The following is a 12,171-nucleotide window of genomic DNA, read 5'->3' on the forward strand; positions in this document are numbered from 1 at the left end:
TCAGCCTTGTTGGAGGTGATATTGAAAAAAGAAGGACACTTTCTCACGGCCACTTTTTGCCCTCTATCGAATGCATAATCAATTTTTATATGTAACGTTTCGTCTCCGGGGCCATCACCAACTTCATTTTTTTAAATACGAGCTTAAAAATATTATTACATTTTTTGCAAGCCTTCATGACCTCCAATACTGTACTGATTCAGCCGTTATGTCTCGAAAAATTCATCTTGAGTGTATTCGTTCCTTTATCTAAATTTTTTTATTTAGATTTCTTTGTTTGTTGAATTATGGTTTACTGTAAGTGTCATTAGACCCTGTGAAATCCATCTGGTTATTTAAACTATTACCACCACACGTTACAATAAAACATTTATTATTAACTATTACCATCACTTGGTCATACATAACTCAATATTGAGCACTCGAGAAGCCTAGAAATAACTATGAGCACGGGAATAAAACTCTAATAATGTTTTATTTTAATGAGTGGTGGTAATAGTTTAAATAACTAGATAGATTTCACAAAGTCTAACGACACTTACAGTGTACGATAATTCAATAAACAAAGAAATCTAATTAAAAAATTTAGATAAATTTGGAACGAATATACTGAAGATGAATTTTTCGAGACAAAACGTCTGAATCTAGTTCGGGCTGAGGCAGTACAGTATTGGGGATCATGAAAGCTTGCAAGAAGTATAAAAAAATTGCCAGGATCGTATTTAAAAAAATGAAGTTGATGATGGTCCTGGAGAGATGAAACGTTACATAAAAAATTGATTATGCCATTCGATAGAGGACAAAAAGTGGTTATGAGAAAGTGTTCTTCTTTTTTCAATATTACCTCAAACAAGGCTGAAATGAAACAAAAACAGATTTCCAAATATGTCGTTTTTTTTCAAATATTTCCAAAATTAATCATGTTAGCCTTGATTTTTTAGAGGCATAATGTTGGTCCCCTGATTATGCAACTTTGCCCATATTGAAGCTACTTCGTACCTCTTACCGTTTCCGAGATCCCTGTAGTGAAAGCGAATTTGTAACAGCCTGTATATTCACTTTCTTGTTCTCTGTTTTCTTTAAAAAACATTATGTGTACCTTATTACTCTTTAGAATAAATAGAAATAAATTTAAAAAAAGTTCACTTGACAAAGACATTTTTGGAGGTAAATAATATACATTAAATGTATTTCAAAAAATTTATGGGGCGATTTTGCTAAAAGAATTAGTTTAAATTTGCATAGGAAAAATATAAATTTAAAAATTTGTAGACAAAAATACTAGTATTTGCTTTTTAAAACATTTACTTAACAATTTAATTTTACTAAACTGCAACAACTTTTATTTACACTGTTTCCGAATTGCCTCTTCCATATTCCAAAACGACTGCATTTCTTTGAACTGCCTTAATGTTCTTTCATGTAACTCTACTTCCGAAGGTAAGTCCCCGCCGCATTCTTTCGGTAGGCACATTTTGGGCACCATCTGAAATAACTTTTCTTGTTCTAAACCTGGCGCATGAATTTTTAACTGAAAAAAAAAAATGAATATATTAAATGGTCGATCCCATATAATATGTATAGTTCTTTGTTAAGGTTATGTCTCTCACCATATCAATAAGTTCGCTCTTCATGAAGACTTTGATCAGCGCCATAATTTTGTCCATGAAATATACCGCGTTTAGCAAGTGAATCACTTTCAGTTGCATCGGAAAACCCTCTTGTAGAAATTGTAAATACTTTTTTATGGCCCCTAGTTTCATTTTCGTGAGGTGCATCAGACCCAACTGTAAATATTATGTAATTATTCAAATCGAACCATTATTTTGTATGCAGACGATATGCCGTTTCAACATGGTTTGAAAACAGTGTTCCTCGACAAACATTATTCGTTTTTATAAAAATAAGACACTGTACGTAGATGGCTGCTTTACTGCAATTATTGACAGTTAAAAAAATATACAGGGTGTTAATGAATAGGTGTTACAAACGGATATGGTATGTAAAAAATCCAAAAATAAGTGCAGTTTACTTAATAAACATATGTCCTAAAGCGGCTCATTTTCGAAATACAGGGCGTTGAAATTTAAAAATAATAAACTATTTTTTCCTGTAGCTCCGCTATTAGTTAATATTTCTTTATCAAACTCAACAGATAGATTTACTAGCTTAAAGGAATGCATAAATATGGCAGAAACCATTTATTGGCTTCTTCTAGTGGCGTGCGATAGGTGTCGTTTCACCTTTTATCCCCCCTAAATTGTGCGGCACTGTACAAATATTAGTTTTTCGTATGTTTTTGAATTTGCTAGTATTTTTTACGTAAATAATGTATACTTGTTAGACTTCCATAAAATGAGTAATTATCAAGTTATTAACATTTACATTACTGAGGTCACCTTATGCTCCAAAAACCAAAAATTTTTAAAAAGTGACATGTTGAGTAAATTTTTCACGAAATTGTTTAGTAAATGCATACATGTGTCGCTTTTTCTTTTTGAGATACAAAACATTCAAGGTTTCCGTATTCCTCAAGCAAGTTTAAAATGTTGGAAAAAAAACATTTGCCGTTGACATTACTTGTATTTTAATGTCAAATTATTTTCGATTGTGAAACGAGGCAGTTTTTAATTATTATTGTTATTTTAGTGTAAAGTTTAGTTTGTAAGTTTTAATTATTAGATAGATATCTTTATCCATTCGTTTAAAACATTCATACATCATGAATGAATATACTTCTGCTGATTATGCAAACATGATATTAATGTACGGTCAAGCGCGTTGTAATGGCAGGGCTGCCCGTCGGTTATACTCAATCCGATTTCCAAATCGTCCAACCCCTTCACATAAGATATTTGGAAGAGTGTTTCGCAGGTTGCAGGAAACAGGAACTTTTACAACAAATAGGGTTAACTGCGGGGTAAGGAGAAACCGCAGAACGATAAGGTTCGAAGAAGAAGTTCTTAATAGGATAGAAGAAAACCAATCCACCAGCAGTCGAAGTATTGCTCAGAATATGCATGTAAACCATGTAAGCGTTTGGCAAGTTTTACGCGAGCAACAGCTTCACGCTTATCATATACAAAAGGTTCAAGCTTTAACTCCCGCCGACTTTCAGCCACGACTAAACTTTTGCCATTGGTTTCTTCAACAGTGTCAGTTGCAAGCAAATTTTCCGCGGTTTGTGCTTTTTACAGACGAAGCATCCTTCACACGAGAAGGGATCTTTAATTCTCGCAACAACCATGTCTGGGCTGAAGAAAACCCTCACACCATTCGCTCCACTAGATTTCAGCAGAAGTTTGGCGTCAATGTCTGGGCTGGTATAATTGACGGGCGCTTAATTGGTCCGCACCTTCTTCCAAATCGTCTTACAGGTCCTATTTATTTAACGTTCCTACAACAAGTACTTCCAGAATTATTAGAAAATGTGCCATTAAACATTCGACAGGAAATGTGGCTGCAGCATGATGGTGCGCCAGCGCACTTTTCGCTTGTTGTCCGAGATCACCTTAATCAACAATTCGGTGTAAGATGGATTGGCCGTGGATTACCTATGGCGTGGCCACCACGTTCCCCAGACATGACCCCGCTTGACTTTTATTTGTGGGGCCATATGAAGAGTCTAGTTTATGAAACTCCTGTTGAGTCAGAAGAAGATTTGGTAGCACGCATTCTAGCTGCAGCGCAGGAGATCGAAACGACGCCTGGCACTTTTGACCGAATGTACACAAATATGCTTCGAAGAATTAACGCTTGTATCGCTACTGGTGGCCGTAATTTTGAGCATTTACTGTAATTTTTTTGTGCAAAATAAAAATACCTTTTAAACAACTTTAACTTTTTGTATCTCGAAAACTAGCATAGCATAGAAAAACATAGTTTTTGGAGCATAAGGTGACCTCAGTAATGTAAATGTTAATAACTTGATAATACTCATTTTATGGAAGTCTAACAAGTATACATTATTTACGTAAAAAATACTAGCAAATTCAAAAACATACGAAAAACTAATATTTGTACAGTGCCGCACAATTTAGGGGGGATAAAAGGTGAAACGACACCTATCGCACGCCACTAGAAGAAGCCAATAAATGGTTTCTGCCATATTTATGCATCCTTTAAGCTAGTAAATCTGTCTGTTAAGTTTGATAAAGAAATATTAACTAATACCGGAGCGACAGGAAAAAATAGTTTATTATTTTTAAATTTCAAAGCCCTGTATCTCGAAAATGAGCCGCTTTAGGACATGTTTATTAAGTAAACTGCACTTATTTTTGGATTTTTTACATACCATATCCGTTTGTAACACCTATTCATTAACATCCTGTATAGTTACAAATTATATTCAAGGCGAGTATCAAAAAAGTCTATGTCGTTATTAATTTATTTTTAATTTTATTTAATTTACATGATTGTAAAGAGTTGCACTGTAGTATAGGTTCCTAGTTTTTCTATGAAATATATGTAAGCATTATTTATCTTGAGCAAAATATTTAACTTGCACAAGGTGTTTGCCTAGGTCATTTCATAACTTCAGGCCTTAAATGTTCCCTAAATTATTTTAAGGCAGAANTTGTAAAGAGTTGCACTGTAGTATAGGTTCCTAGTTTTTCTATGAAATATATGTAAGCATTATTTATCTTGAGCAAAATATTTAACTTGCACAAGGTGTTTGCCTAGGTCATTTCATAACTTCAGGCCTTAAATGTTCCTTAAATTATTTTAAGGCAGAAAGCTTTAATGAACGTAAGGTCCAAAAGCAATTCGTTTTGGAGATGCCAAAATTTTGATGCTGCCTATTTTGGAAATGTGATAAGATCATTTTATTGATAATGATATTTATGAAAAAGGGAATTTATCGACGAATCATTTACTAGTTATTACTTTTTAAATTTAAATTAAGCTTATATGACACAAAAATATATCTAAAATCTTGAAGCTATTAATTTCGCAAAAGAAATGTATGTGAATTTGTTGTTTAAAATACAATGAAGTACAGTCTAACAGTGAAAGTACAGAAAATTCATTGCTGTAGATATTTTAACATTTAGTTCAAACAAAAAATTCCTATACATTTGTCTTGTGCAACAAGTGATCTTAGCAATTCAAAAAATATTTTATAGGGTTGTCTGTAAACTCACGCCTTTCATGTCAATGACAACAATAAGTCCACTAGGAGGATTTTTCGCCTGGCTAATGTCCATCAACATGTAGGATATTTTCATTATAGGAACCAAATCGAAGTTATTATAGTTCGCATCGTTAACTCGAAAGTAATGAACAACATAATTTTCTTCTGTCCTTACTGGAATGCTCGACATGTGTCTAAAATTTAAAACAAGTAATTGGAATTTGCTTTAATAACGAGCGTTCAAATAAAAACGTGGTCAAGTTGGTTCTGAAAATTTGGACGTAGGGCGTAGCGTATATTGCCGTTATCAATTTTAATATTTTCGTTTTAAAAAGGGTTTAAAATGGTGTTTTCTCAAGAACAAAAAGTGTTTATCATAGAGTCCTACTTTAGAAATGGACGCAAGATTGATGGAATATCGAAGTATTCTATTGAGGAATGTTTCATAGAATTTCAAAATCAATTTCCCGGCGTTGTTGAGTACAAAATTTTTCAAAGTGCAGTTCAGCGTTGTGTTAATGTTTTTCGTGAAACGGGCAGTGTAACAAGAAAAGAAGGAAGCGGCCGACCTAAAAAGCGGACTGAAGAATTAAAAGAAAATGTCCAACAAATAATGGAAAATGCGCCAAGAACTTCTGTACGTGTTTTATCACAAATGGTGGGAGTATCAGTCGGTACCTGCCACACAGTGTTAAAAAAAGATTTGCGTTTGTTCTCCTATCGTTTAACTTGTCAGCAAGAACTTCATGAAGTTGATTTTCCGCGACGGGCTGTATTTTGTGAATGGTTTTTAAACAACTACGGTGAACTTCATAATATCACCTTTTTTTCTGATGAAGCCTGGTTTCATTTAAGTGGTTACGTAAACTCACAGAATATGAGAATGTGGTCTTCTGAAAAACCAGATAACTTTTTTGTCGAGGGCCCTCTACACGCTCAAAAAATTGGAGTTTGGTGTGCTCTCAATCGAAGGAGGATTTATGGACCTATTTTTTTTAATGGTACTCTTACTGCGCAAAGGTATAGAGAAGAAATTATCGCTCCTTTTGTTAACCAGCTGGAAGAAAACGAAATTACAAACTTTTACTTTCAACAAGATGGCGCAAGGGCACATACGGCAGGCGAGACGATGAATATGTTGAGGGAAGTTTTCCAAAATCGACTAATAAGTCTCAATGCTGAACATGAATTTCCACCGAGGTCATGTGATATTACGCCGTGTGATTTCTTTTTGTGGCCTTACCTTAAAAACACTATTTTTGAACTGCCTATTCCTGATTTAAACCATCTGCAGGCTCGACTTATAGACAAGATTCGTGAAATTAACAATACCCTGAGCATCTTAGAAAATGTCTTTAATTCTTTGAGGAACAGGTGTGAAAAGTGCTTGGAACAAGGAGGGGGACACTTTCAGCAGCTGCTTTAATTTATTGTTATAACAAGGAGGGGGACACTTTCCGCATCTCCTTTAATTGTTTGTTATTGTTATCACGATTATTCTTTAAAATAAAGTTATATAGTCATTAACGGTATTGAAACTGACAGCTGCTATACAGCTCGTTGAGAAATGAGGTTAAGTTGGTCGCTATAAGCTACTCCCCACTACTCCCTACGTCCAGTGTGTCGGAGCCAACTTCGACCACGTTTTTATTTGAACGCTCGTTATAAAAATTCATACAGGTTGTGCTTCTGAAATTCTTTGTTTATATTATGGTCAAAGAAGACCTGATTCTAGTGTCTCGCTCGTCTAAGTCAAAACATTTACATGTAACGAGAAAACTTACATAGTGTTTAAAGCCAGTTTTATATCGGTTCTTTCCAAGTTTCTATCATCATATATTTCGGGACCTTCCTTTTTACATTTGTAATAAGCGAGAACAGTGTTTTTGGTCAACTGGATGTCGTTGCAACAAGATAATAAAAACAGAACTATCATTTCGTCTTGTACATTCAGAGGGATGTTTTTATCATTCAAATTGGACAGCCATGTCCTGATTGTTTCCAAATTTTCTCTGGTAGTCCTCCCCTCGGATATTATCTGTTCTGGTGTCCACTGGAATTCCAGTTTCATTTTCTGATTTCTCAATTAAAAAGTTCGTGAACATCGGAGGTCATGAAACATAAAATAAAGTTATCGTCCGGCATGGTCGAAGAAACTTTAATATTAGGCGACATCGTTTAAAATAGCATGACGATTTAAAAAATGCCGCGTTTATTTATTCAGAATAATTAATTGTGGTAGGTCAAGACAAAACAAAATTTATACTGAAGTTAGGTATTTGCCTTTGCAGTTCCTAAATAAAAAGTTAGGTAGTGCTAGCGTTCCTGTTTCTCTTTCTAGGATTTCAAATTCTTTGAATCTTATAAGTATTTTTTAAAACATGTTTATGCGTGGTTTATGGTTTTGAATATGTAATATTTAACCCAAATCGTTTAAAAACGGAAATGATATTGTTTAAAATAGGTACCTACATTACCTATGTCATAATTTTGAAAATGGTACTGCCAGTTCCCAACAAAGATCACACCATCCCATCCAACTACCGGCCCATTAGCCTGCTCCCGGCTATGAGCAAAGTGGTAGAAAAAATTATCCTAACCCGTCTAAGAACCCACTCCCAAGAACTGCAAGTCATTCCAGACGAGCAGTTCGCCTTCCGACCCAATCACTCCACTGAACTCCAAATCCTTCGCCTTACCNAGATGAGGCAGGATAAAGAGGGATAATCCCCCTCGATCCCAAATCATTGAGGCCAATTTCTAGCCATGGAATAATGGCGCGGTACTGCCAGTTTAAATCGCAATAAGCTGTGCAGTGTGCAAAACAAAACCGTATCGTTAATTGTTTACTTATTATTTTGCCAAAATGGCCCGAAATGAGGTGTGGTCTAGTGAAGTAGTGATTTTCCTCGGTTTCTAAGTTAAAAGTGTATTACATTATTAAGTGTATACAAACTTTTATATTTGCAAATTTGTTTGTATGGTACTGCTCTTGCTAAAACATGTTTACGAAGATTTTAAAGAAAAAGAAGGGTTTTCGTGGCTTCGCCTGCCCCAAAGGTACTTAACTATGATGTTTATGTAGAATGAAATAAACATTGAATTTGAACAAGGCTGTTATACGCGACACCGGTGTAAAGTAAGTAACACCAGTGTTATGGAATACGAATACGAATTTGAAATAAACCATTTATTTTCATTAAGATTTAACACATGTTTTAGGAACTTTCAACTTTATTTATTAATTTATGTCGTCATTAAAGTTTAGTTGCACCTTGTATAATAAGACATCCATTAGAAATTTTTTACGCAGTCTACTTGATAGGAGCAAGAATCGATTTTAGTATTTAAATGTAGCCCTCGCACAATAATAATTGATGTTTAATTTTTTTTAATAACAGTAATGAGTTATCCACCTTGTGTACCTTCCTCATATAATTCTCGCAAGAACAATTATTATTGCATTACTTTTTTGTAACTCAACCAACTTTGTACGTCCGATATTTCCATGTGAATGAATATACTTAGAACGTGCGTTCCAAAGTAAACAGAACTTTTTAAAAATAAGAACAACAAAAAATAGTCATCTTCTCCTTATCACCCTTATCTTTGTAGTAGCTGTATTTTTACGTGATTAGTCTTTGTCAAAGATGATAATAGAAGAGCAAGAATACAGGATATTTCTTTCGATGATTGCATTGTTTAATAATTTCAGTATATCAGGCACATGTTTTTGTATTATTTATATTGAGACATATCATTTTTAGTATGACTAAAAATCGCATTTTAACTATTAACCAAGATTTTTACAAATATGTTAGCACATTTTTGATACAATAAATTTATGTTGTTAATAAAATTCGATTTTCACAAAAACGGTACAAGATATCGATATACGGTATACCTTTTTCTTAAAATGTATGTTGTTAATAAAATTCGATTTTCACAAAAACAGTACAAGATATCGATATACGGTATACCTTTTTCTTAGCAAATTAAGAGAGGAATCGAACTATGAAAGAAAAATATTAAATTTGGCAACGCTATCAAAGATGCGTACATTTAAATAGATACCCACTAAACATTTTTCAGTTTCTGACATGTTCCAGAAACGTTTCCATTTTTCTTGAAACGTTTCATAAAAAATCCATGCAACGTTCTGTTAACCCAATAGAAACCGAAGATGTCCTCCCCAAAATAGGTTTTCAATGAAACGTTTCAAAAAATTGGTTTCAGTAACATTCTTTTGATGTTCCATTTATGCACTCGATATTTTTGTTTTACGTTTCAGTATATTTTCAGAAATGTTTGAGTAACATAATAATTTTTATACCATATTGTTCTCATAATGCTCTCAACTTTAGATAAGTTCTGTTTCAGAAGCGTTTTTGAAACAGTATAAACAGTGTGAGTAATTTTTTAAATATTTCTAATACTCTTTTGTAATATTTTTATTTGTATTGTGAATGACTTAATTCGTAATCCAGACAATTTTTTCTGATTTCTCAAAAAATTTAACTGAAAAATGTTATTGTATATTAAAAAAAAATAACTGCTTTTCTAGTTTGGGGATGCAGCAACTTTTATCAAGAATTTTTTTCTTTTTGAGAAGCCACTGAAAAAGTTTCTAATATGGATTACGGATTCTGCCATTCATCGTACAAATAAAAATGTCACAAAACAATATCAGAAGCATTTTAAAAAAGCTACACATCATTTTATATTGTTCAAATACGCTTCTGAAATGGAAATTTTCTAATGTTGAGACCATCATGAATATGGTAACAATGACGAAATGANATCGGAAAGATCCTCACTACCGTTTTTAAGCCACGTGAACTCATGAACTCCGCCACGGGATAAACAATCACCATAAACTTGGTTCATCAAACAAAACTTAATATTAGCTCTTTGTTCGATGCTCATTTTTATACCGATGACATAAACATACTGTCCTTTCAGAAGCAATAACTCCGTTTCTACTCGTCCAAATGTCATAAAATTTTGACAGTACATCAGTGAAGGATCTACCTTCCCGACGCATGTAATTGCCAATAGATGGCCTCATTGGAAATACCTATTTTTGAAAAGTCCTGTTTATTTTGGAACCCACCTTGTAAATGTATCACCTTGTAGAGACGGCCAAATTCCAGGGTCATGAAATTCCTAGAACCATTACTGTACACCTAAACTAACGAATGTAAATTATGGCATAAAATAGAAGAATGGTGGTTTACGGCTTACATTCCATTTTTTTTAATATAGGTAAACTGACATTTGAAATGAAATCTAAACAAAATAATACAACATTAATATTCATGATATTGTGATCCGATCATAATACAGGTTAATGGTCAATGCCTGGAAAAAAACATAATGAGGATTTGTTAATTTATATCTCCCTTTTGTGATGTACAGAGTCATTCCTTTGTGATTTGCAGAAAATTCTCTTGTTAACACGGTGAAATATAATAAAAAACCAACAGGCTCATTTATATTCTTTTAAACTCATATTTAGAAGGTACACATCGTGCTGAGTTGATGCGTAAAAAATAAGATTCTTTTTTCAACAATTTCTCCCTCAAAATAATTAATGAAATCACGCGGGAAACGCACGGAATCTATTTCGTGACGTCATGCTAGACGTTAACGGCTAGCCCAGTCGTCCACATATTTGGCTGGGTCTCAGCAAAGACCTTATAAACTATGAACTGGCCCTAGAAAAAGGTTAGTCGCAATAATCTGTGCAATAGAGATGAAACTAGTGAGGGCAAAATAGATATAATGAACAGTATGAGTAAAACTTGACCAAAATTAAATTTTTGTGAGCGTATTGGTGTAGTTATTTGAATTTTTTGAAAGCTATAAACTAAGGTGCTGTAGTGGGCAACCATTAATTAAGTTAAAAATAGAATAAGTGGGAAAAAAACTTTCTTATAGCTGCTTTACATTGAGAATTCATTCATGAATAAATTCAAGAAGTTTTTCATGAATTAATTCATCAATTTATTGATAAAGGGCTTGGTTTTCTATTGTTTTGAATTTTGTGAAGTTCTTGAAACAGAAACAGCTACTAGCAAGTTTGAAAGCAAGTCGTAGTAAATAAAGAAATTGAAAATTAATACATTTTATTGAATAGTATTTTTTTATATGAATAAATACCTATATTGTAATATGAATTTCTTGTACAACAAAATTAAATTTATTTATTTTTCACTTAAATCTAGTAGCGAGTACCTACTTAAAATTAAAATTAAGAACTGAAATTTGATGAGAATTTTTCTCCAATATTTAGAACAATATTTCGTCAACAAAGCGAAAAAAAGTGTACGTTTCAAATGAAGCTCCCTAATATATTGTGAAGTAAATATGTACAGGGTGGGGTCGAGAGGAAATATTATGTTAACGACCTTGAACATATGTAGATCTAGGATAGGGTAGAAAAAATGTCACAAAAATTTATTTTGTGCCTATGTTTAATTTTATATTTATATCCTACATTTTCAAGTAATATGCTGTTTTTATAAAAAACTTGTCGACATTTTTACTGTATTAAATATAACGTAACACGCCTTACATTATTTTAGATGAATCTACTTACATACCTACATAAAGCTACTTACATTTTTAAATATTTGTAAAACAAAATCACTATAAACTTATTAGCAGTAGCACAGTGAAAATTCCAACTTTAGCCGGTTTTATTTAAGAGAAAAAAACTACTTTTTAAATTGTTTACTATTCCGCAGCGTTGTGTCTGATTGCGTTTAATAATTACCAACGTTTATAAAGTTCCTCAATCTACATATAGTGCGAAAATGTTAATAAGTAAATGCAAATCGAAGGTGGCCGAGCCAATCGGCGTTCCATTGTTTATTAATACTCACTATGAATTGCTGCATGTTTGCGGTATAATATTTAGCTGTAAAATCAAGGCTAACACCAAAACAGGGGTGTTTAGTATCCTTTTTAGTATAGCAATATAAGTAACTATGAGCATCCTCTAGATCCTCTACTCTAGATATAGCAGGTATTCG

At 33.1% G+C, this 12,171-nt stretch overlaps 1 protein-coding gene across 4 annotated transcripts; it reads right to left on the minus strand.

Annotated features, from left to right (window-relative positions):
- Positions 1 to 1,287: 1,287 nt before the first annotated feature.
- On the minus strand, positions 1,288 to 11,904 carry LOC108910915 (alpha-tocopherol transfer protein-like). Of its 4 annotated transcripts, none has more exons than XM_018715671.1 (6): positions 11,758 to 11,904; positions 10,248 to 10,320; positions 6,919 to 7,208; positions 5,145 to 5,328; positions 1,611 to 1,787; positions 1,288 to 1,531 (listed from the first exon to the last, which is right to left on the minus strand). In XM_018715671.1, exons 3-6 carry the CDS (start codon positions 7,203 to 7,205, stop codon positions 1,343 to 1,345), a joined length of 837 nt encoding a protein of 278 aa, XP_018571187.1. In that variant the 5' UTR covers positions 7,206 to 7,208; positions 10,248 to 10,320; positions 11,758 to 11,904; the 3' UTR covers positions 1,288 to 1,342. The 4 variants fall into 4 exon arrangements, with proteins under 4 accessions (XP_018571187.1, XP_018571186.1, XP_018571184.1 ...); XM_018715670.1 differs by having other exon boundaries at positions 10,248 to 10,325; XM_018715668.1 differs by lacking the exon at positions 10,248 to 10,320.
- Positions 11,905 to 12,171: the final 267 nt, after the last annotated feature.

Source organism: Anoplophora glabripennis, unplaced genomic scaffold (genome assembly GCF_000390285.2).
Source record: "Anoplophora glabripennis isolate ALB-LARVAE unplaced genomic scaffold, Agla_2.0 scaffold462, whole genome shotgun sequence".
In the NCBI taxonomy this organism is placed as follows: Eukaryota; Metazoa; Arthropoda; class Insecta; order Coleoptera; family Cerambycidae; genus Anoplophora; species Anoplophora glabripennis.